The sequence below is a fragment of the Acipenser ruthenus genome, chromosome 6 (assembly GCF_902713425.1).
Source record: "Acipenser ruthenus chromosome 6, fAciRut3.2 maternal haplotype, whole genome shotgun sequence".
Classification (NCBI taxonomy): domain Eukaryota; kingdom Metazoa; phylum Chordata; class Actinopteri; order Acipenseriformes; family Acipenseridae; genus Acipenser; species Acipenser ruthenus.
Genome location: NC_081194.1, coordinates 75,838,594 through 75,864,060, shown reverse-complemented (window position 1 = coordinate 75,864,060; position 25,467 = coordinate 75,838,594). Strand labels below are relative to the sequence as shown.

Here is a 25,467-nt window from a genome sequence, read left to right as displayed (position 1 = left end):
GTCTTTGAAAAGGGGCGGGACTGACAGTGATGTGAACCAATCACATGACAGTTGGGGACTATTGCCCAGTGGTGTGAGGATGTTAGGGCAATAGTTAAATATATTTTTACTCCTATGATGAGGTTTTAACCAATCACAGGCCAAAATTTCCAACCACCGGGGGGGCTCCCGAGTGATGCATCCGGTAAAGGCGCTCCGCATGTAGCCCAGGATGCGCCCTATAGCCTGGAGGTTGACGGTTCGAGTCCAGGCTATTCCACTGCCAACCGTGGACAAGAGCTCCCAAGGGGCAGTGCACAATTGGCTGAGTGTTGCCCGGGTGGGGAGGGCTTAAGTCGGCCAGGGTGTCCTCGGCTCACCGCGCACCAGTGACCCCTATGGACTGGCCGGGCGCCTGCAGGCTTGCCTGTAAGCTGCCCAGAGCTGTGTTGTCCTCCAACGCTGTAGCTCTGAGGTGGCTGCATGGTGGGCCTGCAGAGTGAAAAGAAGCGGTCGGCTGACGGCACATGCTTCGGAGGACAGCGTGTGTTCATCTTCACCACTCCCGAATCAGCACGGGGGTGGTAGCGGTGAGCTGAGCCTAAAATAATTGGCTATTTCAAATTGGGAGAAAAGCGTGGTAAAAATCAATTGGCATGACTAAATAATTTTTTTTTAAAAAATCCAACCACTGACTAAGGCCAAGGCTGATTAAAAAACTACATTTTTTATTTTGTGTATGGAAAATGCAGTCATCCTGAAACTGATTTCTAATCTAAAATTGTGTACAAATGATGATTAGTAATTGAAAAGAGGGAAGTATCAACATTAACAACAAACTGATTGAGCTCTTTATACAGGGGAGGGGCTGAAATGCTCATATATATGAATGCCTAAATAAATACCAGCTCAAATGTTAGGTCCTTAGGTCCTTTATTCCCAAAGAATAGTGTAGTCTTGAAAAAAGGATATTTTTGTAACACTGGCTTCGGGATATAAGGAGTTAAAAATGCTACATATTTTCATGAAGACCATCCTAGCTTTATTCTGGTCCTAAATTGCAAAAGCTCCTCCTTCTCTGGTATTCAGACAAGCTTAAACTTGTAATGCTTGATACTATTTACATACACAGCTTAATTCCAGATTTCAAACTCTTAATTTTGATAAGCAAAAAATAAATACATAAATAAATAAAAAAAGAAAGAAAGAAAGAGGGTGAGAGAGGGACAGCAAGAACCCGACTTTAATTTTGGGTTTCAGCTGGTTAAAGATTGCATTGATGCTTAAGTGCAGCACGACAGAAATAAGAACTGCTTTATCTCAGACAACAGGGCGGCTTGGAAGTGCTTTCTTTAAGAAAATAAAAAAGAAAAGGGAGCTTTAAAACCATGCATTTGGGCTTTTTTCTCAGTTCAGCTTCAAATTCAATGATACTAATTAAAAGGAGTGCAGGGAGATAACAGACAAAGTGTTAATGGGGCAGCATTGGAGTGTGTCGGGAAAATGAAAGGACCCTCAGGGGCTTGCCATGGTGGTTATAATCAGCTAAACTCAGCAGCCACAGGAGCGAGAGCCACACTGCCATCAATCCTCTAATAGCCACAAGTCTGCTCTCCCAGAATTAGAAATACATTCAAGAGATTGCAACAAACAATGCACAAAATACTAATAAAATACATGGTGATTTCCATTCAAGTTTGTTACTATTGTGTTGTTTTATTTTTGTGCAGTCAATTACCACGATAAGCCTAAACTATTTGGATTTCGGGATGGATACTTTTTGGTTAAAAATCTTAACATACTGTCACATACTGTAGCCCTTTACAATTCAGAGTGAAAAGCAAAGCAGTGATGGGGAAGCACACATTTTGCAAGCACTTTGCTTTGTTCCAGGTCCTTCAGCAAATTGTGAAGGAAGCAAGTCTATTTAAGAAATGTTTGTTTATTTAGTAGGTACATGCTACCAATATGCATTTTTTTATTATTAATTTACTCACTTTATTGTTATCATAATTTGTCTTATTTTCAGTATCTAAATGTTAAGTGTGTCCAAGACAGCAGTGGCTATAGTACACTGTACAGTACAGATCTTCAATAAAAAACAAGAATTTCTTGGCAGTGGTGCCTTTGTTTCAGCACCAAGGCTAGCGACAGAAACAAAATCTGTCTAACAGCAACCTTTGTGACATACTTTAGAGTGTATTTTTACGCATTTCCAGACTGAAACAAGATAACACACATATTGTTATAGAGGGGCAGCTGCAATTATGACCTACTTATCGCATTTGCTAAATGTACAGTAAATTATCATTAATGTACATGCAGGTGCACACGCACGCACGCACGCACACCCTTTAATACCAGCATTTAAGGTTTTTTTCTAAGGCACAGCATAATACAATTTCCATAAAATAAGCATAAGTATGTAAATAAACGCTGGTAGATTCTTACAATTTCTATAAAAAAAAAATGTTTTGTTGTTTTAAAAGAAATTCTTCAGGGGCTCCCGAGTGACGCATCCAGTAAAGGCGCTCCGCGCGGATGTGCCCTATAGCCTGGAGATCGCAGGTTCGAATTCAGGCTATGTCACAGCCAACCGTGACCGGGAGTTCCTAGGGGGCGGCACACAATTGGCTGAGCGCTGCCTGGGTAGGGAGGGCTTAGGTCGGCAGGGGAATCCACAGCTCACCGCGCATCAGCGACCCCTGCGGCCGATAGGGCGCCTGTGGTTCTGCAGTGGAGCCACCAGATCTGTGTTGTCCTCCGGCACTATAGGTCTGGTGGCATTGCTGTGGATCTGCAGTGCGAAAAATGACGGCTTGGCAGGAGCACGTTTCGGAGGACGCGTGTTCCAGCCGCCGTTTCCCGAGTCGGCGGGGGGGTTGCGAGCGGTGAGCCGAGGATACAGATAATAATTGGGCATACTAAATTGGGGAGAAAACCGGGGTAAAAAATTGGCGACGACAAAATAAAAAAAAATAATAATAATTCTTCCTTATTTGCAGCAGTACAAATGAGAAGCTCAAAACGTCTGATGCATTGGGTAAAGCTTAATAGCCACTGCCATTAGCATAAATGGTAAATATATACCTAAACCTGTATCCCTCAGGCTTAGTGAGAAAGACATACAATTCTAAGAATATTTTAATGATTGGTCCTACTCATGGCATTAACATATACTGAGGTGAGACAACACAGTCGATTTATAATGAGGGATTTATTGATGTGGATTCCTGCTGACTAGCAAATTGGCTGGGAATACCAGAGCTAATAGTTGATATATGTATAGATTTAACTTTTAGTAGCATTTTATGAGAAAGAGCACCTGAGCACATCTGTCTGTGACCTACATGCTGTCTGCTGCAGCCAGAAACAGAAAGGTATACATATTTTAATAGTTTCCTTTATTTAATTCTATACCCTCTGCTGCGCAGTACCAGATCAATCACTGACCTGTCATGATGCAAGCTCAATGATGTCATTACTCATTTATGTAATCTCATTCCTGTCATGGCAGCAGGATGCACCGTTTGCTTCTATGCATGGATTTAAAAGCATGCTGTCAGTGAGCCTGCAGATCTCATAGACAGGCTGCTTTGTAAGTGCAGAAGACATGAATTGGAAATTGATCCAAATTTAGCAGACCTGACTTTCTCATTACCATTTCGATGTGGCTTCTGAGGTGAAACCATGCAGCAGGCAGATTAGGCTGAAATAGAATGAATTAGCACTGTGCTACACCCGACTAGACCAGTCTTATTGACATTACACATGGGGTAGATTCCCTAAGCTCTCTTCTCCACATTGTCATTAGCAGCAAATAAAGTTGCCAAACTGGAAATAAACAATTTAGACATTTAATTTAGGGGCTTGTAAAAAGTCGTGTTGTTTTTTTTTTGTTCTCCTATCTTTTATTTGCTAAAAATAATGGGCCCTGATGGTATATGGCAGCAGTGTGGAGTAGTGGTTAGGGCTTTGGACTCTTGACTGGAGGGTCGTGGGTTCAATCCCTGATAGGGGACACTGCTGCTGTACCCTTGAGCAAGGTACTTTACCTAGATTGCGCCAGTAAAAACCCAACTGTATAAATGGGTAATTGTATGTAAAATGAATGTGATATCTTGTAACAATTGTAAGTCGCCCTGGATAAGGGCGTCTGCTAAGAAATAAATAATAATAATAATAATATATATCCAATTTGTAATGTAAAAACTATTCAATAGTTTTTAGTCCACAAAGATGTAATCACTTCATTCTCTTCTGGGAGATAAGTTTATGATGTAGACCAAATTATAACGCAGGCATTTAAACAGTATTAAGTGTTAAGGTGTCTTCTTCTTCAAGTTATACTTACTTCCATGTCAATAATTAGCCAATATAGCACACATATAGATAATGTAACATGGGAATAGACAACCAAGAATGCCAGTTTAATTGCTGTATTGGATATTTTGTTTATAAACGAAGACTTGTAAGCATTTCTTTTATTTGAAGCCAAGGCTATTTGGTTGAGATGTTCCATTTTTATGTACAGGCATTTCCTAAATCCAGATTTGATGAGCTTCTCAGCCATACATTCTAGAAATTCCCTCTGGAGCAGCACGGAGTATATTTCATGAAAATGTCATCTGCCAGTACTGCAATTACTCACACTCCAGCAATCATGTGCACAATGCAGAATGGGTCGAACATCCAGGTGAGAACGTGAACCTGCAATCAGCCACTGGAATTGAGAACAAGGCCATTCTCTTTCATTTGCCGTCAACACAACCATCAAGGCCTTAATTACGAGACAAGTGTGGGGCCCGGCTGCTGAAAAGCTTATTATTATACAGCTCAGCCTCAAATCAGTTTTGTATTGATGAACTGTAGAAAATGAGGAAACCTGGCTCAGCCCACACAAGACAAGAAGGCTGATTACAAAGACAGAGTTTGTTTTTTTGGAATGCAATTCCGCAGCTTTTCTTACAGAACTATGGCATTACGGAACTCAGAAACACAAAAGATTCATCACTAGAGTAATCTTCTACTTAATCTGTTAACTATTTACATGGCTTGGAATAGTTTACAATGTGTTTAAGTTGCTTTACTGTTTGTGTTTAAAAAGTTGTTCCAACCAAGAAAGGTCCTCTTAATCAGACTTGGTAGCAGAAAAACATTATTCAGTGCTACGCTACAATTAAGAATCTCCTTTGTCAATTCTTTATTGGTTTTATATTACGTATCATGCAACCAGCACTGTGGGGTATATTTTAATGATCTAAACAGCACCACACCTTAACAGCATCATCCTAAAACTCATAACCCTGCTCGACGAGAATTTGTTTCCTTTGTATTTTTATTGCATTAAATGATGTTAACAAGGTCAATAATTTATGCCTATGTGAACATTTACCAGCAGGATGAAGGGGTGGTGGTATTAGGGTCTGACGGTTTATGAAGATCATCAAAACTGACCCCTATCTGCTTCACATATGCCTTTGTGTGCTTTTAATGATTATGCTTTTTTAATTAGTGGAATTATTTATCAAAAGGAAATAAAACCACAGCGGATTCCACAGAGAGCATAGCATTGAGCCTTGTGGGTTAGAAAGGCAAAATTACAGGGACTGTTTCTCCTCATTGCACTACAGCGGACCCTACTGGCCAGGCACCAGGTGAGCTCCAAGTTGACACCAGTAGGGCTGGCCTTTGTCGTGGAGGGGCAGGTAGGTTGATAACATATAATGTGGAGCTCCTGGGTGTTAAGAGGCATTTGGCTTGGTCATGGGATTCAGTGGATGCCCATTGATATTCAGGTTTCTGAGCTGTTGGGACTGCTGCTCTAAATTAGGGAGAAAAAGCCGGCTTCATACTTTTATTTAAGAAATGTACCCAATTGAGGTAGTTTTTAAGAACATAAGAAAGTTTACAAACGAGAGGAGGCCATTCAGCCCATCTTGCTCGTTTGGTTGTTAGTAGCTTATTGATCCCAGAATCTTAGTAAATGCAATTAAGTTGCATTTACTATGAAAACAAACAAAATAAAACATTTTACAATTCCATTTGTATATTTGGTTATTACTGAGTTAGTTTCCAGTGGTGTTGATGTTATAGCCACTAGGTGATCTTTATAGCGTTACTGTCCATTAAAGATCTGCACTATTGGTGGCACATTCCATTTACATGAATCCAGAAAATTCCATGTTCTGGTACTTTAACCCTGCACCTAGTATCTTCCAAATAACTACAGTACAGTAGCTGATTGTTGCATTTTACAGTTCTCAAGACTCGTCTATACAGTACCACAGAATTAACCTATTTTGGAAACCAATCACAAACTGCTGTTTATCACTGCTTGATTATTGCAAATTGTCTCAGATAATATGGTTTCAAATAATTATCAAACATTCTTAGTCTTCCTGAGTGAACATTACAAAAATGTAAAAAAAAAAAAGTTTATAAACAATAAAGGCAACACATGGTAGATAGTATTCATCTTAACAAAAAGCATAATTCAGCTTCTAACAATTTAGAAAAAAAAATGTTAAATTCAGAGGAGCCATGTCTGGATTTAACTTGTTATGCATTTTTCACGTATGAAAGAAAGCAAAAAAAAACAAAAAAACTGCAAAGCATATTGTAGCAGGTCGTCAACATTTCTGAAGCAAAACAGGTTTTTACGGGTGTTGTTCGCAGAGTACTTTGGCTGCGGGTATTTATGGCTTTACAGTATATTTCTTGTGGACTTATTGATGAGAATAGTGATTACTATTTTACAGTTTTGTCAGTGGTGAGTGTGCTCTTTGACTAGGCTTTAATTTAATTCATATACATTAATAATATATATATATATTATTTATTTATTATTATAATTATTATTATTATTATTATTATTATTATTATTATTTATTTTGTTTTAAATAAGCCTCTGCAATGTCTAAGCCAATTTGATATATACTGTATTAGGACAGCATTCTTTATCCAAATAATTCTAATACCTAACATATGTTCAGGTGAACTGTTCTAATGATTTGTTTACTGTTTTTCTGATTTGTTAAATAGTTGGAGCCATGTTAATGAAAGCATAGAAATGTTCTGTGATATGGTAGAAAGCTGCCAACCAGGCCAAAGTGATCAAGAGGCAGAGGAGTATAATTGTGAAAGGCTTTATCCCACCTCCAGAAGCTGGGAGTGGGGATTGCGTTCCTGCAGGAGACCCATTTACGAACTTCTGACCACTTCCGCATTCGCAGGGACCGAGTGGGGCAGCTGTTACATTCAAATTCTCATGACAGGGTCAGGGGTGCTGCGATCCTGATCCACAAATCTATTCCATTTGTCCCTTCCCAAACTATTTCAGACCCAAACAGTCATTACATTATTGTAAGTGGTAAACATTATAACACCCCATTGATCCTGGCTAATATGTAGGCACTGAACTGGGATGATAATGACTTTTTAAAAAAGGCTTTCTCTCTTTTGCCCAATATAAGTACACATTTTTTCCTTATAGGGGAGGATTTTAACTGTGCCCTAAATCCAAATTTAGATCGCTCCTCCACTAATTCGAGTCCCCCATCCAAATCGGCATTAACTATTTGTATATTCTTAGATACTTACAAGGTTTCAGATGTATAGCTCATTCTATTTCCCACCTCAAGAGTATACTTTTGTTATCCCCTGGAATACTTTTTTTTATAGATAACAAATGATTACCCCCTGTTTGGTCCTGTGCCTACCAGTGTATAGTGATTTCTGACCACTCCCCTGATTATGGAACTGATGTTCCCTGACAAAGCTCCATCTTGGTGTCCCTGGCATTTCAACCCATTGTTACTATCACAAGGATTTTGTTAATTTTCTTTTCAACCATATTGCTTTATTTCTTGACATTAACACAACTCCAGGGATTTCGTCTGCCACACTATGGGAGACCTTAAAGGCGTACCTCCGTGGCCAAAATATTTCTTACAGTGCTAAAATTAAAAAAGCAGCATACCTGTCGTGTCACCAAGTTAACTGATCTTATTCTGCAGGTTGATCAGCAATATGCTGTCTCCCCAGCTCCTGATCTTTACAAAAAGCAATTGGCTCTGCAGACAGAATTCAGCCTCCTCTCTACAAACTAGGCAGAACAGGTCCTGACTAAATCACGCTACAATTTCTATGCACATGGTGACGAAGCCGGTAAACCTTTGGCCCATCAGCTTCCCATACTATCAGTGAAATTCATACTGAATCAGGCACATTTACTGTCGATCAACAGGAGATCAACAATCAGTTGAAATGTTTTTATCTCTTTATACTTCTGATTCTCCCAAGGATGATACTCTAATTAATGCTTTTATTGAAAATGTAACCATCAAAAATGTTGAGCCACAGTCAAAGGCTAGCTTGGAAGAACCACTCACCAATGATGAAATTGCTTCTGCAATAGGGTAACACGGACGGGTATCCCATAGAGTTTTATAAAAAAAAAATCAGTTCTCAACTCTCCCTTATTAAGCTGTATGTTTGCTGAATCTTTCTCTAATTCAGTTTTGCCTCCTACACTGTATAAAGCTTCAATATCACTACTTCTAAAGAAAAATAAGTACCACCATGACTGCAGCTCTTATCGCCCCATTTCCATCCTTAATGCAAATGTTAAAGCACTTGCCAAAGCTTTAGCTCAATGCACCGAACCGGTTCTCCCCTCCATGATCTCTCTAGACCAAAACAGGCTTTGTTCAGGGTAGACAGTCGTACTTTAACCTTAGGCGTCTCTTTAATATTCTATATTCCCACTCAGACTCACCTGTGCCTGAGATCCTTCTCTCTCTTGATGCAGAGAAGGCTTTCGATCGTGTTGAGTGGGATTAACTTTTTATGACCTTACAGAAATTTGGTTTTGCTCCCAATATTATTAACTGGATAAACTACTGTATGTATCTCCTCTTGCCTCAATATGTACCAATAACGCACATTCAGAATATTATCCTCTCCACCGTGGGACCAGGCAGGGGTGCCCTCTATCTCCACTTTAATTTGCCATTGCAATTTAACCTCTGTCTATTGCACAGTGCAGCAGCCATGGCATACAGGGTGTAGTCAGAGAGGGGCGGACACTGAAGGTCTCGTTGCATGCTGATGACCTCCTTTTGTACATTTCTGATCCTGCTCCCTCCCTCCCACAAACACTTTCAACCCTAGAATTATTTGGCAGATTCTCAGGCTATAAAATTAATTTACACAAAACCGAATTACTGATCTGCCAATATCCGCAGTGTTTTGCATTGGTTACAACCAGGTTCCCATGCAGATAGACCTGAGTGGCTGCATATAGAGGAAAGCTCTTGTAAAGCCTCCTCCCTATCTGCTCTTTTTTGTGCCCCACTTCCATTATGTGTATAGAAATTTAGTAAGAACCAACTTGTTTGTCATTCTCTCCGGATCTGGGCACAGTTTAGACAGCATTATGGGTTACAGTCTTTCTTGATTTTTGCCCCTATAGACTCAAATCACTCCACTTTCTGTGTTTGGCGCAATAATGGCATTTTGAAACTTAAAGACATTTTTGCCTCATTTGAACAGCTGTCACAAAATTTCGGATTACCTCGAACACATTTCTTTCGATACTTGCAAATTCGGAATTTCCTACATAACATAAAGTTGTACTGTTTCCCTCTCTGACCCCTTCATCCCCTGTTGATTCTATTCTAGCACTAAATCTTTCACCTAAAGATATTATGTCTGCCATATACAGCCATGTTTTAACCCTAAGTTGTCCTTCACTAAATATATTTAAAACTTTAAGGGAACAGGATATTGGGTCTGGCATCTCAGACGGTATCTGGGAATCGGTTCTGTCCAGAGTGCATTCTTCTTCATTCTGTGCACGTCATGGGCTAATCCAATTCAAAGTTTTACTTTCACTTTTCTAAAACTAAATTATCCAGAATCTACACTGGATTGGACCCTACTTGTGACAGATGCAAACAAGCACCTGCCGCTCTCTTCCATATCCTGAGAACCTCATAGGACTGTCTGGAAGTGTTCTGTCTTGGTTTAAATCTCTCAAATAGGTCACAATATGTTAAAATTGGAGATGACTCCTCTCTTCTATTTGAAGCCACATGTGGTGTCCCTCAGGGCTACGTTCTAGGACCGATTTTGTTTTCTTTATATATGCTACCCTTGGGCAATATTGTTCACAGACATGTTGTAAACTTTAACTTCTTTGCCGATGACACTGAACTATACCTATCTGTGAAACCAGGTGACACTGCAGCCATAAATATTCCGACTACATGCCTCGCTGACATTAAGCTATGGATGTCAAAAAACATCCTATTGTTAAACTCAGATAAAACAGAGGTCATGTTGCTAGGTTCAAAAAAACAATTAAGTAAGACCAACCTTTGTGCATCTACTGGAAACAACTCCCCCTTTGCATTGAAGGCTGAAATGAGAAACTTGGGTGTACTTTTTGAACCAGTTCTTTCTTTTGAACCTCATATTAGGAGAGTAACTAAAGTGTCTTTCTTTCATCTTAGAAATATTGCCAAAATAAGATGTTCTCTTTTACCACAAGACACAGAAAGACTGATGCATGCCTTTGTAACATCTAGAATTGATTATTGTAATTGTCTATTCTCCGACAGTCAAGTTTTATCCCATTTGCAACTTGTACAAAATGCTGCTGCCAGGATTTTAACTAAAATAAGAAAGTATGACCATATTACACCGGTATTGGCAGCCCTACTTTGGCTTCCAGTTCGGTTTCGGGCTGATTTTAAGCTTCTGCTCATAACCTACAAAGCTTTACATGATCTGGCTCCCTCTAACCTGAATGATCTTCTAATTCCATATGTTCCTAGGCAGCCTCTCCAATCCCAGGATGCCGGGCTGCTCACTATTCCCAACATTTTAAAAACTAGTACTGGTGGCAGAGCTTTCAGCCTAAATTATGGAACGATTTGCCCATTTCTGTAAGGGAAACACCAATGGTTGCAGGTTTTAAAATAAGACTGAAGACACATTTTTATAATCTTTTTTTTTTTATCTTAAAATGATTGCTTTCTTTTATCGTCTATGGTTTTATTGTTTCAGTGATCTTGTTTTTATTTATATGTTGTATCTGCTTATTTATGCATTTAATTCCATTGCATGCTAATTGTTTTATTGATCTTGTTTTTATTTACTTCTGTTGTATCTATTTATTTATGCATTTACTCTCCTGCTCATGTATTTTCATTTACTGTGATTATTGTATTTCCTGCTTGTATTTTCTGTTTTAGAGCTTTGATGCATTGCTTTTGTGAAACGCGCTATATTAAATAAAGGTAGTTTGATTGATTGATATGTTTTGGTCCTGTCCCGAGCTGACATGTTTTTGGTCTTTCATTTTCTAAACCTTTTCTCAAGTGTTAGACACACCCATTGATCCCTCACCAATATCCATTGATCCCTCAATTGTTGCACTCTTTGGAGTTGTACCTGAAGGAATTGATCTGTCTAGGATGCAGTCTGACACTCTGGCCTTTGCAACTTTAATAGTTAGACGCCAAATGTTATACTGCTGGAAGCAAGCTGCCTCTCCTCTGTATGTTCGTTGGATTAGGGATATATATATATTGGTATTTTTTGTGCTGCATAGATCCATGTATATGCACATGTTTTGTATTTGATTCTGTATACGTGTGAAAACCTCAAAATGAATAAACAGAATTGTAAAAATAAAATTAAATAAAATAAGATTCTAGCTCTGTTAGGCCAAAATGCATTTTTTAAGAATATAAGGGTCTTCCTTGATGTAGCAAGGCAAAAGATAATCTTGTTTTCTGGCACAAGTTGATTTTTCTTCTGTCACATAGAGAGTTTCTGTTTATCTAACAAAACACTGTGATGCTCTTTTTTATTGTTCAACTCTGCAGTAACATGTCTTCCCTGCAGACCTTTAGATTCTTACAGTACGACATGCTGTTTTTGTAATGTTTGTGGTCCGCCTGTCATAATTCATCCGAGATCTATACTTTCTGACAATGCAGACCCAGCAGATAAAATCAGCAGCTTTTCAACAGCTCTAATGATTTCTTGAACGCCTGTTTGAACAACAAGCCTAATTTTTTAGAACACCAATTTTTCTTAACTATGTTTCTCTATAATCAGGAAAAATATTTTCCAAATGAGAAATGAGTTAACACCCACCAACATTCAGAAGAACCTATGTAAACTGCTGATATTGCTGAGTTATTGGACTGTACAGCGCTTTGTGAAATGTGTTGTTGTTGAGGGTACTTTGCCTGTTCAAAAGCCTTTGTTTTTCAGTAATGAACTGATACAGTTGCTGTCTCTATGTATGAGCTACTTGCCTGCCTCTGCAGTAGCCCCTACTGGGAGGGGTGATGCTTGAGCAGCCACAGGCTCCCCTAGGGCCAGTGCCTGTCAATACCGTGATCAGAAGCCAGCCGCTCTACAGTTGGCAGTAAAGTAGCTGCAGCATTTCCTTGGTTGTTCACTCCCCTGAGAGCAGCCACTCACCTCTCCACAGAGGGAAGGCATTCATCTGCCATGCACGTTATCATTATAGAGCTATAATTAGTACAGTGCGAGAAAGCAAAATAACCAATAAACAATTGAGGCAAATGTACAATATATTTGCAGAAAAAGGATCTATTCCTTTTTTTACAGGTAGTAAACCGTGCTCATATTATGTCAACCTAACTCTAACCCTAAGTGACATCACCAAAAACAATTTGGTACATGTAGAGATCTAGTGCATGTTAGTGCCATTAATTGAGCCAGGTTTAACACTACTGCTCCTTGTAAAAGGTGCTAAGGGATCTTTCACCTCCACTAAATCAGCACACATATTTCATCTGAAGGACAGCACTCTCCTACACCACGGAGTGGAGTTACTGTATGGCCAATATAATCAGCCAACCATTCAAGTACTGACCGGGCCCAACCTTACTCAGTACCCAAGATTATCTTGAACTTTCTTGTGATATCCATCATTTGTAATCTGCTCCTGGGCGTCTTTGCGTTGTGTAGGATATTGGTGAATATTGGGGTACAGAAATAGAAAAGTAAGTGCTCAGGGACCATCATACTCTGAAGAAAGAAATAACTTTAAACTTAATTTAAACAACATTCATATTCCAAAGACCATATTGAATTAAATCAACCATATCAACCAAATCCAAATAAATAGATCCCTCAGTTTTTAATGATTCCAAAACGTTTTTCCCTGCACATGTTGAAAACACCATGTTGTGAGAAACTTGGATAATGTTATCAAAAAAGTATAGAAAATGAGTTTTTAAATAAAATTTGAAATGTTCTGCAATAAATAATAAATATCATAAGGAAGCAATAAAGAAAGCACTGTATTATGTCAGAGGCTGTGTCTGCACCCGTCAAACTAAATTATATTCTGAATGATAATCTCTGTACCATTCTATTCTCATTTTTACATTTCTTATCATTTTTTTTTTTTCTTTGAGAACATCTTGGTGAATCAATAGTGAAGTAAAATGCTCCTGTTCATAACTGGTCTATAGTTTGTGAGTACAATATTTTTTCAGGTCCATCCTAGTGAAATGTCAACGCCCATTGTGCTCATCAGCTGAGGACGTTTTTAATTGCTGTAATGAACACATGTGTAAAAAGCTTGATTTCTTAATTGGTACTTGAAGGGAGTGCATATAATGAGGTTATAAAACTATATATATATATATATATATATATATATATATATATATATATATATATATATATATATATATATATAAACTTTAAAGTCTGTTTCAAAGCTCTTTTTGAGATATCTGCTCTAGTGCACTGGGGTTTGAGAGCTGTTCTCTAAACCACTGCAGGAAGAGCAATGAAAAACATAACAAGTGATCTGGCTTTTCTGTTCCATACCACATGATGGATTGTTAATGCTGTGTTACCTGTTTGACAATGTGGGCAATATAATCCTTACACTATCAGTGCACTAGAGTGGACATTTTGAAAAGAGCTTTGAAACAGACTTTAAAGTTGTAAGTGTAAAAAGTTGTCAGGATGCTAACAACGGAAAGAAAAATGACAGGTACGTTATTTAAACAGTTGTAGCAACGCGTGGGGACGTGTAACGCTATATTTTTCGGAACCCGGCTACTTACTGTTTAACCCTGTATAGTGAAAGTCTTCTTTGTTAGTGGTGGAGGAGGGTGGTTCATACTTCAAATACAAACCAAGAAAGAATGACCAAAATGATATACTATATTTGATAAATGGGAGTAGCAGAACCAAATGTCACAAACACATTGAATTGTGTTTCCATTTGTAAAGGAAGACTCCAGAATGCTGAAGCAGGTATTGGCATGCGGAAGTCAAGCATGTTTATGGGGCAAGGTATGCATGAAAAAACCGCTAGTATGAACAAAACAGTTTGTTTCTACAGTGCGTTCAAAGTCATCGGCAGCTGTTTAACCCTTTAGGTCTCCCAAAAAGATATAGTACATTGAAGACCAGTTAACAGACTGCAATCATTTCTGAAACTACTAACCAGCCAACATGCTCAACTGAAGCAGACAGTCTTTGTTCAGGGAGAGGAGCCTGTGTTTCATTCATTAGTTACAGCAGGGGTGAAATCGTTCCGACTTTCTGTTTTACAGTAACGAAGCAGTTAATAATTTTACAATCAGTTTTGAATCCCTGCTGTTAAGTAATGACCAATTACTTCCCTATATGACCAGGGTTTAGCGGTAGTTAAATTAGCAGAAACAGTTTCTTAACAAATGTGTCTCCAGAAGTTTCCTCTTATTGAAATGTTGATGAAATGTACTATATAGAAATGTCTCCCTGAATAAAAGCATCACTCAAACAACAGCTGGAAAAAACGAGGGTGCAATGCAGTAAAGCACAGTTGGAGCTGTCATCTAATTAAGCATTCAGTGCCTCACACACATGCACACACACGCACACGCACTCAGACATGTGTGTAGGAACCTTCAGTAAAGAACACCTCTGTCTTTTCAATCCTCTCCCACTGTATTTACCTTTCTCCTGATGTTTCTATTACTGAAGATAAAGGCATTCCGGATCTTAGGGGCAGAGTCTTACACACTGGAAGGTGCACGGCAAGACAAGCATTCATAATTAATAAACATCTTCTGCATGCCTTAAAGAGAGAAGTCTCATTACAGTGTGGGGATTCTACATGTGAGACTGCTGTCTCTGGAATAACACTGTAAAGTGTACAAAAATGATTATCATACATTTTTTTCTCATAACACACATGAAAATGAGACCACAATAGGTTCTTCTCATGACTAAACAATTAAATTTGGTGGTGCTTTAATGGAAAACAGTCCATATGATAATTTTTAAAAAAGTCTAACTAGTTAAATATGGCATTCAACTCAAATGAATGCAGACAGTAATGCTCTATGTGGTTCAGATTCTGAATAATATTCTGCTCTCTTTTGGTTCCCTGTTTTGAACAGTGCCAGCCAACAATATAGCAGTGCACCCAAACCCAGTCTGCTCCTGCCCGATTCATGCTGCTTGGTGTCTGGTATGACGACAACTAACCGCTACCTCTGTGACTCACAGCTTCCCTCAAACCAGGTGAGAAGATGGAAATGGACAAGGAGCTAGTCAATGTTTTATTTTGATACAAGTATATAGTTCAACTTTCACCAAGAGAAAAGCAACCTTGATGGTTCAATTGAACCGTCTGCTTGTTTAATACGGAAGACAAGGCAACAAATGCACCAGGACTTCAACTTAGAGACAAATGCTGCAGGTGTCTAATGTTATTGGATTTAAAAGAAAAAAAAATGTCACACAAAAACACCCTCAGTGCAAGTTTTTTTTCTTTTGAAAAAATTCTAATTAAAAAGGCACCCTGCTGAAACAGTGCTATTCCCTACATTGCTATCTAAAATATTTACAGCTTGTTTCTATCATGCTGTTTATCTGTATACAAATGACATTAACCTGTTCAATCCGTTTTAGAGCGAGAGAGGGGGGAATGGAAGGGGAAGGGAGGGGTTCTGATTTTCAAAGCTTTCTACTCAAAAATGAAATAATACAACCTTTCAGATAAAAGAAGGAGAAATAAACACCTTAACTTAAACATGTGTTTTCCTATATTTAAAAAAATAGACCTTTCCTCTACTTTGTTTGACGTTACCCTAAAGTACATTTTGAAATTTTTTCCAGGATGGTTAGAATTACAAGGGTAGGGAGAATTGAACCTGGCTACAATTTGTATTAACCGTTATGTGGCCAGGAAATCACCTCTCCTATAAAAGAGTTCCAGAGGATCTTTAATGTCTGCAGAGCAGTAAACTCTCACCTGACCTTGGAGGTCACCCATCAAGTTGACAGTGTCAGACTCCGAAGGTGGTAAGACTGCAGGCTTTTTCAAGTCTCAGACACCCTGTTCTCCCTTTTCAGTTTCTACCTATATGCTACTCCACTCCAGCTTGCATTGACAGAATGTAGCTTCTCACCCTTCTCTTTTCAGACAGTATCAAGGCGCTAGAAATCTAGTTGCGAATGACGAAGTAACAGCCATCAGTGACTTTTACATGAACACCAGAACCTGTCTGTAAAAACAAAAAGAAGAAAGAAACTCAACCAAAATCTCCATCTGGAGGCTCCTGAAAAAATCAGGAGAGTGACAAGTGTGTGTGTGTGTATGTGCTTAAAAGGAGACTTGGCTTAGTACAGTTTCAATCAGTCTTGTCACACTTCATTGAGAATTCATAGCTCCCTTTTAAAATCATTGTTTCTGAATATTATCAGCTTTGAGCAGCATAACACCTCATTATAAATGCAAAGTATCTTTTGGGTATGATTATGCTGTCTTGCATTTCAAAACTTAACCAGAAACACACATGATGTTATATACAGGTATATTTAATGCATATATGAGAATTTTATTTTTTTTTGTACGATTTTTATTTTGATTAGCCTAAATAAAACCATTGCTGCAGACAAAACCGGAATATGAAATCTTAAACATACTGTACATCATCTAAAATCATCTCAAATTAGACATCATTTTTTTTCAGGATCAGGCTGAGGCTGAAAATGACCATAATTAATATGTAAAAATAAGGTCCATTACTAGTTCCCAGTTAATAGAAACAAGTACAGTAGTTTACAACACCCATAGACTGAGGATAGAAAAACAAATATCACCATACCATGGACAACTGGCCCTGATTAATAGGGGGTGGATGGTTACATATGGCATGCACTTTTCCTGCGTTATTGTCATGTTAGATAGATATTTTCTAGTTGCTCCAGGATTCCTATATCTAGGTTACAGTCAATTCCCTAAAGGTAGTCTGCATGGTCTCCCTGGACCTTATTGGTTGATTCTGTTAAGATGAAGACAGTAGTTGGTGTCTTGTTCCAAATTTATTCTACCTCTTCTTCGACTTCATATTTTCTCAATCAATATATATATGTATATTCTTTGTACTTTTAAATAGCTGTTTTGCTGGGCCAAAATGGAAATAATGGTATTACCCACTTTGGTGGCATCAGTTTAAACTAAAGTTTTTTCATAGTCTGCTTATCCACACTCAGTAATCTCTCACTCTTTCTCTCATGCACACACATACTTTATTTAGAAATAGTTTAGTGATAATAGTAGTCACCTACAGTGTGAACGACTTCAAAAAGGGCATAGTCTTAGCAAGAAAATATAGTACAGTAGTTCTATTTGAGCTAGAAATTTGCTGGAACACACAAAATATCAGAGCAAAATGGTCAGGTTTTATTGGACAATGCCTATAATTTAGACTTGACTGTAAAGCTTATAGCATTAGCATAATTTGAAGCCAAACAGTGGTTGTTGTTTAACATCAATAAATAAAAAAAGAGCATTAAGGAAATCACATTAGACATATTAGGTCACCTGAACATTTTGCCTGAGTTGTTCATAGAACCCTCCCAATATGAAGTCTGTACCTCAAATGGTCTCTGGCCAAAGAGGTGTGGGGAGTTGCTAACACATATAACTATGCAGATGCTTAATAAAGGTAGATACCACATGTCATGACTGGTTAAAAGTTTAATCATCACAACATCATTTTCACAACTTCCGTTTTATTTTGCTATATAAAATTTAGATTTCCAGACTTTATTTTCACTTTGACTTGGGAGAAGCCAGTTTATCCTGCCACCACACTATAGAAGTACTCCCTTTGCAGCAGGTATTGGGGCTTGTGAAAATGTTACAGTACTAATTATAGGTAAGAAAACATTGATTATTACCCGTTTAAAATATTATTTTACTGTGATATACAACATAGCGGAGCGGAGTAAAGCAAAACACAACAAAACTGGTGCAACTCTGGTATGCATTGTAAAGAAAACCCCACTGAAAAGCATAGCAAACTGAAAAATTAGCAATGCACATTATTTGAGGTAAATTATTGTCAGGCATCTTGCTTCCTCCTATACAACATATAGAACAATACAAATGCATTTTATAGACACCTTCGGTCGCAAGAGGATAATGACAATGTTTATTTTATTTTTCCTATTTTCATACACCGTTTCAAAACCTTTGATTCAGTTCCTCAAGACATAATTTGATAGAGCCTTTCATATTGAAGCAGGACAGTTAAGTATAATTTATAAGTATGAATAATATCTGCACAGGATTCAACAAGTGATTATTGTAATTATTGTAAGGATGTCCCCCAGGGTTCCTTTCTGGAGTCTCCTGTTGTTCTATTTTTATCAATAGCATCAATTACTTTTATGTAGTAATTATGCTAAAGCAACATTTTATAACCTGATGAATGTGCCCTATGTGATCTTAAAAGCTTTCATCAGAGCATGTCTATCAGCTAGTTCTGAAAACCAGCCAATAGACAACAACACAGTATTTAGGCTTTCATTTATTTTTCTTCTGCCAGCCATAACAGGATAACTGCATTGTACATACATCTATGTGATTAAGTATGAGTTGTAATTATTCTCACTAGGATATTGATATGAATTATTTTAGCATCACTGAATCTATTTCTACAGCCTGGACCAAAGCAAGCCTTCCTCACCAACATGAAGGACGTCATGGTTCAGCTATAATGCGCCCAACGCAATTCCACTCCTCTATGCCAGCAAAACATTTTTTTTATTTGTTGGTTTTAATGTGAGCAACTCACAGCAAAATCTGTCTAGTCATTTCGCTGGCAGAAAGTAAAATGAACATGTACAGAAAATGTCACTACCTAGTCAACAGCTTTTGTAGTGTCTGTAAATCACACATATAAACTAAACCAGACCTGATTGTGAGACTTCACGTTGGAAAAGGGAAGAATTCATAAAACCCAAACCTTCTGCAGAGCAAACCTTCTCCTTCTTCCAGAAATAAAATGATTTAATCAATCAAGCGTTCCTTTTTTTACCATTGCAGCATACACTAGATTTTCAGTGGGAGGCTAAAATTCTACACTACTCTGCTTTCTAAATGCCTATTAAGGCTACACCTCTAAATGCCTAACCACAGAAAAAGCAAAAGGACATTCACAACAAATACCAATAGTGTGTTACAAACCTATGAGAGTGTCCTGCTGTTGTAAGCATGCAGTTACTGAAGAGTTGTGGTATGCTTCTGCAGATAAAACCTGTATTACCTACTTTTAGATGTAGTTGATGTGAAACTATTGCTTTACAAATAATGTACATGTCATGTTGACCCGGATTGCAAAACCCTATTCTAAGCATGAATTGGACCGGGAAGGAACGTTCTAATTAAAACCATGTTCAACTTGACATTCAAGTGTCACTGCTTTGCACTAAATGCTACATATATGCACTTTATTCGTGCTTTGGGTGATCACCAAATAACAAGCATAGCATAACAGAATGCTGGACATTAATAGGAATCGCATTGCATAACAGTTTTAACCATGCCAGGTTTCACTTGATAAGGCTCATCGGTGCTTTCCCTATAGTTTAATTATTATATTTAAATATTAGGCTCAAGTAGACTCACTGAATCTCAGAATTAAAACAGGAATGGCTCAAGATGCTATGGAATGTTTTATTTATATGGGGGTTGTTATGAATTTCCTTACTACTTCTGAACTCTTGGTAAGTACTTTATACACATTAAGAAGGAAGGCAAGGTGTGCCAGCATTGAGGAAATGTGTCATCTAATTCAGAAACTAATCAAAACACACATACACATACCGGACTATGAGTTTAAACATTCAATTGCTGTAGTTCTATAAAGTTAACAGTACAGAGTATCATTACACGAGCATTGCTCGATGTAAAACACACACAAGCACACATATTTAACATGAAGGAGGTCAGCTATATCTCATATATCCTGTAACACTGCTCATCTCCTCTTTATCATATTTGAACAGACTCCTTGTAACTCATGCACATTTTTATTTTTGACATAGTTTGATTGCCACACTAAAACCATAGGTGTATACTTCTAGATGATTAATGCACTCCATGCCTTGTTATGCCATAGGGTAAGAGTGCACATTAATCATCAAGCCATATCCTCACTGGATTTCCATTATGCTCCTATTTTAAAGTTTAGATTGATTTTTAATTGGCTAGTTGTGGCAATAGATTATGTTTTCAGTTAAAACAAGGCACTGGGCCTTCCAGTTTAGACAGTCACGTATTATATTTGCTGTTGTTTCACTAAGCCTATCATCATCAGTTTTGCAGTGCATCAAAATTGAGGCTATTTAAATGCCAGTTCCCTATACTAATTGGCTAACCAAACAAACAAGCCAAGATTACTGAAAGTCTGCTGGGTTTACATTGTCTGGAAAATTAAAGATCATTATGATCTGAAAAGGTGCTAATCCAAATGTGTTTAATAGAAGAGAATGCTGTCATATGATTGTGTAATAAGCGCCATCCTGGGGTGCCTAAACGTCCTATCAAAAAAGCACTCCATGCAGCTAAATTAACTTAGTCAGATGACAAGCAGTCTATAAAAAAGAAAAATGGAAGAAAAAGAAAAAAAGACCAGAACCTTGCCTGGGTTCATGACTGCCGAAACACACATTAGTTACATTTGCTTCAATGCAACAGTATTATGCAGCTCTAGGTCTTTGATCAATGTGATTGATACATGTGGAAACACAAATAGGGTATAATGTACGGTAACAAAGAATGGAGCAAAAGGATCACATTCCACAACAACAGAAGAACAATTAAGAACTGACTCCTCCTGCCATTTTTATCTGACTCATGTCTAAATGTATTTGATCTGACCCATGTCTAAATGTATTTTCTCTTTCCCTACTTTGTGTGCACTACTGTACTTGTTTTTGTCTGAATCACTTCAGCAAAATACATGCAAAGTCCACTGAGGACTAACAGCTAGTCCTGCAAAGGACAAGGCCTAAAAATGACCTTTTTTGAAATCCAGTCAAATGACAAAATCGAAACAAAAAGCGGAGGTTTGCATAGCTAGCTCACAGCTCGTAATGCAGGGCGCACACTGCAAGACTGTTTGCATAGCTAGCTCACAGCTCGTAATGCAGGGCGCACACTGCAAGAGCGTTTGCATAGCTAGCTCACAGCTCGTAATGCAGGGCGCACACTGCAAGAGTGTTTGCATAGCTAGCTCACAGCTCGTAATGCAGGGCGCACACTGCAAGAGCATTTGCATAGCTAGCTCACAGCTCGTAATGCAGGGCGCACTGCAAGAGTGTTTGCATAGCTAGCTCACAGCTCGTAATGCAGGGCGCACACTGCAAGAGCGTTTGCATAGCTAGCTCACAGCTCGTAATGCAGGGCGCACACTGCAAGACTGTTTGCATAGCTAGCTCACAGCTCGTAATGCAGGGCGCACACTGCAAGAGCGTTTGCATAGCTAGCTCACAGCTCGTAATGCAGGGCGCACACTGCAAGACTGTTTGCATAGCTAGCTCACAGCTCGTAATGCAGGGCGCACACTGCAAGAGCGTTTGCATAGCTAGCTCACAGCTCGTAATGCAGGGCGCACACTGCAAGACTGTTTGCATAGCTAGCTCACAGCTCGTAATGCAGGGCGCACACTGCAAGAGCATTTGCATAGCTAGCTCACAGCTCGTAATGCAGGGCGCACACTGCAAGAGCATTTGCATAGCTAGCTCACAGCTCGTAATGCAGGGCGCACACTGCAAGAGTGTTTGCATAGCTAGCTCACAGCTCGTAATGCAGGGCGCACACTGCAAGAGTAATGATTTTCTCCAGGGCTGCAACAGATCAGCTAAATCCCTCCATCCCACATCTTCTTACTGTGCAATCATTTTGTTTGACATATGAAGAAATCACTCACCACAGAGGGCAAGTTTTGACGTGAGCTAAAGACAGGTTTATTTATGTACCTATTCTAATTGGAGAATTATCTGTGTGTGTGTGTGTGTGTGTGTGTTCTTTAAAGTTAAAGTTAACCCTTTAATACCTCTGGTATGTTTTCATCCTACCAACTTTGACTTTAAAAAATATGTGAAAGACGTTTGTTCCAAGTATGAATACACTCCCTGGCAAACATGATGATCTGTGATGTTGACATCTAATGTGAGCCAAGGCAAGTACAATTCACTGAACTGATCAAGCACAACAGTTATCAATAGGGTTACAGATTTACTGATTGGAATAATACTAATGATGGAATATCTCAATTCTGCACTACACTGGTGCATAATTAATCCTATAAAAACATTTTCAGCACAAAGCTGAAATACAGTATTTTGTGTCAATTTGGATTTGACTTTTAAAGACTAAATTCAGATTTGATTTTTTTTATTTTTAAAATATTTAAATGTTTACCTTAAAGCATTATAAAATATGCCGCAGCTGCATACATATGGGTTTTGTTATAGATGAAGTTGCACTGTTGTAATAGGACATTAAAAAGCTCAGTGAATCCAAGCAGCAGGTGTATACTATACTCAGGATATATTTTGAGTGCGTGCATACTGTACTAACTGTACACGTTCACCAAAGCAACCAGTGTGGTCCAGTGGTTAAAGTCCAGAGCTTGTAACCAGACGGTCATTGGTACAAATCCCACCTCTGACTGACTCACTGTGTGACCCTGAGCAAGTCACTTAACCTCCTTGTGCTCCATCCTGCGGAGGAGATGTTAAATCAATGTCCTATTATAAGTGACTCTGCATATAATGCACAGTTCACAGCCTACCTCTATAAAGCGCTTTGTAATGATGGTTCACTATGAAAGGCGCTATATAAAAATATATATGTGGTGTATCATCATAACACTAAAGTGACTGCACACTGGTACTGGTAAAGCATTTTCATTATTTGAACTTTTTCCTGTGTCCTTTTACTCTCTATGTTTAGATGCAATCAGTTGAATTGGCAAAGAGTTCAAACAGCAGATTAGGAATTACATACTGTATTAAAATGAACATGAACTGTTTATATACTTTAACTAAAAACAAGCATGTACGGCTGATGAAGAACAGTAGAAACATATAAACGCAAGCGTGTAGCTGCAGGTTTATCTCAATGATCAGACACTCTCTACAGCTCACTTGTGTCTGCAGTGCTAGTGAATTATGCATTCCCCCATAGTGCTGAGAACTCAGCAGCACATTGCTGCCCGTGTGACATCCTGCATGATATCAGAAATATTACAAAACTAGCCTAATGCCATTAGAGACAGTGCTCTTACAACACTTTAATGCTCATAAATACTCTTTAATACAATTATAAGACTGCTTTCTTTTCTAGTCAGTTAATTTGAACAGCATTTTGTTTTGTGTGATCTTGTGTGATTACCAACAAGTTTGTTTCACACTTCAGATTTCATGATAACCGTGTCCATATCTCAAACACAGCTCTTGGAATGAAATCCAGTATGGTCTCCACTGTTGTCCTCTGTAATCTGAATGATTGCCACTTAAAACAAACTTGCAGATACAATATTGTTTATCAACTATTTAAAATTATAATATAAAATACGCTTTAAAACTGAAATAGGAAACTTTGTTGGAGATTTTTTAAATACGGTGTACAGTAGAGAAAATAGTAAAAAAAAAAACAACAACAAAAAAAATAACATTATGTAAACAAGAAGACCACATTTGAGGTAACAATGTCTAAAATTTCAGACCATTCAGTTGCCCGTGATAACAATACAGATACTTGTAAACCTCTTGGGATCTTGTTTTTTAAAACGGCTATCTACCTATGAAATGGGCTTGATTATATATTTATATAGTATTATGTTGCATGCAATTTGTCTACAGATATACAGTAAGCTTCAAACATTTCAAACATAATTATTTAAATTGTGCCATAAACTTTTTAATACTTAACTTTTTTTAAAACAGTTACAAATTCTAGTGACTATAATTAGCCAACAACTTTTAAACAAGTACTGAAGCATGAAAATACAGCTCAGAAAAGTATAAGTCTAAAGAAACAGTACAATTAAGTAAAATGTGTGTCAGAAATACAGGCTTTGTTTACATGTAATCCCACATACAGTGCCAGTATGGACCTTGGGAGAATGACTGATAGGTAGGTTTTTAATTTGTCGTACATAGATCAGTGCCATATTATTAGACAAATAATAAGCTAAAATATAAATAAAAAATATGAAGGTGGTAGGGTAATTAATTAAAACGCAAAGAAAGCTTATCACCTTCCTCAGCAGGAGACAGGTACCCCTGTTCAGTGTTCATTGATGCATATCTAAATATAGCAGAAGTGGCAGTTAGTGAAATACAGGCACATGCAAACAAGATACCTTTGCTTGGCCACCAGACAGAGAAAGTGAATGTTATAAAATGAACCCTCTCATATACTCGACACAAACACTGCAGTATATAAACCCTTTGAATGAGTCTGTAAACAACAAGAAACAACTACAGCATGTCTCAGTTAACTCTCGGAAATGTCAACAAATCATTTTTGGAAACAAATTGTTTTTAGATAACAGTCTACTGTACAATGCTTTATCAACACTGCCTTCCAACACATTATAAACACTTCTGCTGAAAACAAACAGTCTTTAAATACAAGCCATTTTTAAAACTACATTTTCTTAAAATTAGGGTAAAAAAGCACCTGCCTTTAAAAATGCTACTGCTTACTTATGAGTCAAGTCTTCACTAAAATAATAAATAGCAGTGCATGCATGGTTTACTCTACTCTTCCTTCACAGAGAAGCACTGAACATCACATCACAACACTCAGCATTGTGAGAAAAATATATTTACCTTGAGGTTACACAATATTGAGGACAAAAAAATTACAAGAACACTGTCTCCAACTGAATAAGCTATGTATGCATTTTCATTTAGCATCCTCAGCTATGCCAGCATCTGACAAGCCATAAGTCTGATACCAGTCTCTCTCTCTCTCTCTCTCTCTCTCTCTCTCTCTCTCTCTCTCTCTCTCTCTCTCTCTCTCTCTCCCTGCCTTCCATCTTGAGCGCGTCCCCCCTGAACAAACTGTTACAACCAGACACACAAGCAGAACCACAACACAGCTCTCCCACCAGAAGA

General features: G+C 38.1%; 1 protein-coding gene across 10 annotated transcripts in view; it reads right to left on the bottom strand.

Moving 5' to 3' along the window:
• Positions 1-25,467, bottom strand: part of LOC117411410 (myelin transcription factor 1-like protein) — a 104,514-nt gene that overhangs the window by 75,070 nt on the left and 3,977 nt on the right. Inside the window, exons 1-2 of one of the 10 annotated variants that reach the window (XM_034018901.3) lie at positions 25,180-25,304; positions 24,603-24,652 (exon numbers count right to left, since the gene is read on the bottom strand). The exons of 3 other annotated variants lie outside the window; for them this stretch is intronic. Coding sequence is in view for 6 of the 7 variants with exons in the window: in XM_034018907.3 (XP_033874798.2) it covers positions 25,180-25,266 (87 nt within the window). In the remaining variant the exon portion in view is untranslated. Of the gene's footprint in view, positions 1-16,294; positions 16,501-24,602; positions 24,653-25,179; positions 25,361-25,467 lie in introns of those variants that run through there. 6 more of the 10 variants (XM_034018907.3, XM_034018906.3, XM_034018905.3 and 3 more) reach the window with 6 other exon arrangements.